This window comes from Phoenix dactylifera, chromosome 5 (assembly GCF_051530095.1).
Source record: "Phoenix dactylifera cultivar Ajwa chromosome 5, Ajwa_hap1_PhDact_Kaust_v1.1, whole genome shotgun sequence".
NCBI classification, from domain to species: Eukaryota; Viridiplantae; Streptophyta; class Magnoliopsida; order Arecales; family Arecaceae; genus Phoenix; species Phoenix dactylifera.
This window is the reverse complement of record NC_143194.1, coordinates 24695516-24699656: the sequence shown is the minus strand read 5'-3', so window position 1 is coordinate 24699656 and position 4141 is coordinate 24695516. Positions and strand designations below refer to the sequence as shown.

Genomic DNA, 4141 nt, shown 5'->3' with positions numbered 1-4141 from the left:
CCACATTAGTCTTCTATTAGCACACTTACGAGGGAAGACAAACATTTTTTTTTTTTCCGGCCACCTACTAAAAGTCCACCAAAGCACAACTAGCTGACCAGCTTTTACGTGGCATTTCTGCCGGTGTTGTGATATAGCACATAAGCAAGCAAGGAATTAGCGCCCTGAAACACTGTAATCCCTTCTCCGAAATGTTTCAGTAGAGAGAAGATGACGAACAAATAACAGCTAATCGATTAATTAGCAACAAGACTCATCATCTGAAATGGTCTATTAATGAGGTAATCACGAAACAGAAAAGGGTCGACAATGGTAATTGAAAACAGCACGCAGATTGCAATGGATCATAGAAAGCCCTCACTCTGCAGAGAATGAGGCTTTGCATACACTGTTATTCTGGGTGCCACCAATCGCTGTGACCATCTTAATAACAATTAATTTAGTGGATAATATGATAATAAGAAGGGTTGGGCGGCAATTAATAGGAAGGTTGGATGGATGGATGGATGGGTGAAAAGCGGGAACTCAGGAGGTGGTGGCAATGCAACAGGGCTCCAAAATGAAGAGCGGCCTCCGCAGCTGGCTGCACCTCCTCATGTGGTGCAGGAGCTCCCCCCGGTTCCGCCGCTTCGACGTGAACAGCAGCTTGTGGTCGTCCGGCGACGCGTACTGCCCGCCGCCGACCTGCGGCCCCCTCTCGTGGAACGAGTAGTAGTGGTTGCTGTAGTAGCCCTCCGATGATGTGCTGAAGGTCGAGGCGGCAGCCGCAGCCGCAGCCGCCGTGGTTGTCGTTGGCGGCGCCCGGCGGGCGGGTGCCGCTGGTGCGGTGCCGGGATTGTGGTGGTATTGCTGGATTTGTTGCTTGTCGGGTGCTGGAGGCTTGCATTCTGCCATCTTCTCGGCCCACCGGGTCTCGCCGGCGCCCACGAATTTGTTGATCACGAAGGACGACGACCGCTGCATCTTCATCGACCCGCTCTGTTGCTGGGGCTGTGTGCTGACCTTCACCTCTACAACTGTCCCTCTATCCACCACTTCCACTTCTTCCTCTACCTCCTCCTCCTCCTCCTCCTCCTCCTCTTCCTCCTCCTCCCCTTCATCACGATTCTTTTCTTCTTCCAAATCTCCCTCTTCTTCCTGTGCCATTGCTGTTGTTTCCTCCTCCTCCTCCTCTTCTTCTTCTTTTGCCAGACTTACCATAACATCTTCTTCTTGCTGTGTTACCTCTGGGATGTCGATCTCGATGTCATCAGGGTCATTGAAGGTGGCATCAATGAAGGAAAGGAGCAGGCGGCCGTTCTGGCGCTGTGCGTGGAGGTAATTCTGGGAGGGGACGGGCACGGCCTGGACGACGAGCCGGCCGTCGCTGCGGTGCGGCCTCATGTGGATGCAGGGCCCGTCGCGCCGCGAGATGGAAGAGAGCGGTGGTGGAAACGATCGGGGCGGCGACCTCCTGCTAATAGAGCAGTGGTAATTCACTGAAACCAGCTCCTTCCTGCCACTCTGCACTCGCCGCTCTTCTACCGCCTTGGCGACTGTGAAGCGTGGCCCTTCTGCTTCGTCTGCTACTGGCGTCTCGTGGATTGGAGGTTGGTTGTGCTCTTCCTCTTCCGCTTCAATCTTGGAAGAGAAGCAGCCGAGGTCGTCGAGCAACGAGGAGAAGTCTGCGGAGCCCGTCTCGGACCCGAGGCTCTCGGTGCAGATCTCGAGGCTCTTTTGGCTCATCAGCCTCGATGAGCGCCGCACCAGAGGATGGACATAAGGGGCCGGGGGACCGGCGGTGGCGGCCTCCTTAGGCTTCTGGGATTGGATCGAGCTCCATATGTCGAATTGCCCGGGCCGGTCGTCGTCCTTCTCGGCCTCCACCGGGGGTTCGCTAGGCTTGTCTTGCTCAGCCGGCGGCTGCCAATTTGTAGGCGAGATTGGCAGGGGCTCTCTTGCAATGTTAGGCGCGAGAATGGACTCGAAGGGCGAGAAGGAGCTTCTGCACACGGCCACCGACATCTTTGGGCCGAGAGAGACTCCCGCAAAGTTAGGAGCTGGAACGGTATTATGGATCACTGGAAGAAAGGAATTAAAAAGGAGGATGTCATGCCAAGAGATCTCAGGGGACTCTTCAAGTCAAAAAGATAGGAGAGTAGTCGAGTCTCAAAGCTAATAATATAGTAGTAGGAAATTAGGAAGGGGTTAGGTAGTCTACTACTAGTCGCGAGAAGGATAGACCAGTGGGTGGATGTGGAATAGCGATAAGTGTTTAATTACCTCAAACAAGGATAGCAGCATCCAGAGTCCAAGAAGCACTTGGTTGGTTGGTTGGTAGTCGATCGATGGAAGGAGAAAGAGATGAAGGGCCGAGACCAACAACAGTTCCTCTCCTCCACTCTCTCGCTCTCGTTCTCCTCGAGGTCTGGCTCCGGGTTCCCGGTAGAGGCCGGCCGATAAGAAACGACCGAGGGCGCGGTGGTATTTGTAGGTGCGGAAAAGGCCTTCTCCCCTCTCACTTACTCGCTGGGAGAACCTTTTAGCCGTCCGGGGCCTCCACCACCACACCACGATCGCACCATCTTTTACTTTCCAGCTTTATATTGTCGATTTAATCTTACTGTCAAAGACACGCTCTCCACATCACTCGCTCAGCTCTACTTGCATCCTTTGCTTAATTATTCCCTAGTTGCTGTTGCTTTTCTTATAGTTAGCTTAGCTTTGCTTAATTCCTCCAATAGTGTCTCTCTAGCAGTGAATTGGTGACAGCAGCACCCTTTCCCGATACATATTCTTGGCCCTCTTTCTCGAATTCTTTAGCTATTGATACCGACTTCTGACGCCAGCCAGCCCAATATCCCGTGTCCCGACTCGCACCCTTCCTCATTCTCTCTCCGCTCGTTCAAATTAATCGGCCTGTTCTCGTTTATCTAGTCCAGTTTCTTTATCTATCTATCTTTCCGTGCTATTTCCATCCCAAATATTTCCCTGCAGCTAGCCTTTGGGCTTTGGCTTCCCCCCTTCCTGTGTGCCAGCCCACACGCACCACACTGGAGAACAATATACCATCTTTTGGAACTTTAGAAAGGAAGCAAACGCGTAGAAGAATAGCAGCAGGAATAAACGCGAGAGCTATGTGATTAGGCTGCGAGAGTGTGTGATGTTAGTTGCTGGAGCATTGGTTGGTAATGCGCTCCGGCATTCTACGCGAGCCAGGGCGATCCACGCGTCGTGAGAGACGGACAAAGGCGTCCCGGTCGCGCCTTTATGACGACACCCGCGGAATCTCCGCCCTCGTGGACCAATCCCCACCCTACGATCCACAACGAGCATCCCATCCTCCGCTGCTTTACCCTTTGCCCCCCAGAGTGAGCGAGGGAGAGAGCCCTCGTCCAATCCCCTTCTCACCTCAAAACAAGTCGCTAGAAATTAGGAATTCGGAATACGAAAAGCCTGGGTCGCTGTTTCCCCCTTTTAGCCAGGCGTGCGGTGATGGGTCTCTCGCTATATAATTTATCTCTTTTTTACCAGCCCAGCGACGCAAGCCTTTCGAAAGCCAGAGGGAGAGCGCGCGTCTCCATTGGTGCGGCCTCCCACGCGTTGCCGGGGGATTGGGCCGCGACATCTCGGCTTGGGATTCGGACGGGCCCAGCGGGGAGGGCGGTGAAAAAGGAGGCCCACCTGGCCCCGGGGGGTGGTGGGCCGGCCTTTGCGCGTCACATCGCCCGCGCCTCTGTTTGTTTGCCCCAGTTCTTATCTTAACGCCTAAGCTGGAGGGAATGTACGTCACACAATCCACGAGGAAAAGGAATCGGCGAGAGGGAAAAAATACAGCGACTGCACGTGCGAGTGCGAGTTGGACCATTTCAAAGGAAGGGCGTATTTGTGCGCACGCGTGTGGGGTCGGTGGTCCTCTTGGGAAATGCTCTGTAGCACCGCCCTGGAAAGGAGTCCTAAAATCTGACTCTCATGGGTCCGCAATGATCCGCGTTACCGGACGGCCAAAAGGGCTTCATGGCTACCCTGAACCCGCTCTATACGGTAGCCAATCAGTTTCTGATAATACTAGGAGCGTGCAGCCGCCCATATGCTATTTATTCATAAATTATGGTTCATAAACTCAAAAGGGTGCAGATTTTAGGTTCAATTCTTTTGAATA

At 53.5% G+C, this 4141-nt stretch overlaps 1 protein-coding gene across 1 annotated transcript; it reads right to left on the bottom strand.

Moving 5' to 3' along the window:
- Positions 1-239: 239 nt before the first annotated feature.
- LOC103715258 (uncharacterized) lies at positions 240-2553 on the bottom strand. The gene is made up of 2 exons (XM_039128819.3): positions 2263-2553; positions 240-2060 (listed from the first exon to the last, which is right to left on the bottom strand). Exon 2 carries the CDS (start codon positions 2002-2004, stop codon positions 526-528), a length of 1479 nt encoding a protein of 492 aa, XP_038984747.3. The 5' UTR covers positions 2005-2060; positions 2263-2553; the 3' UTR covers positions 240-525.
- Positions 2554-4141: the final 1588 nt, after the last annotated feature.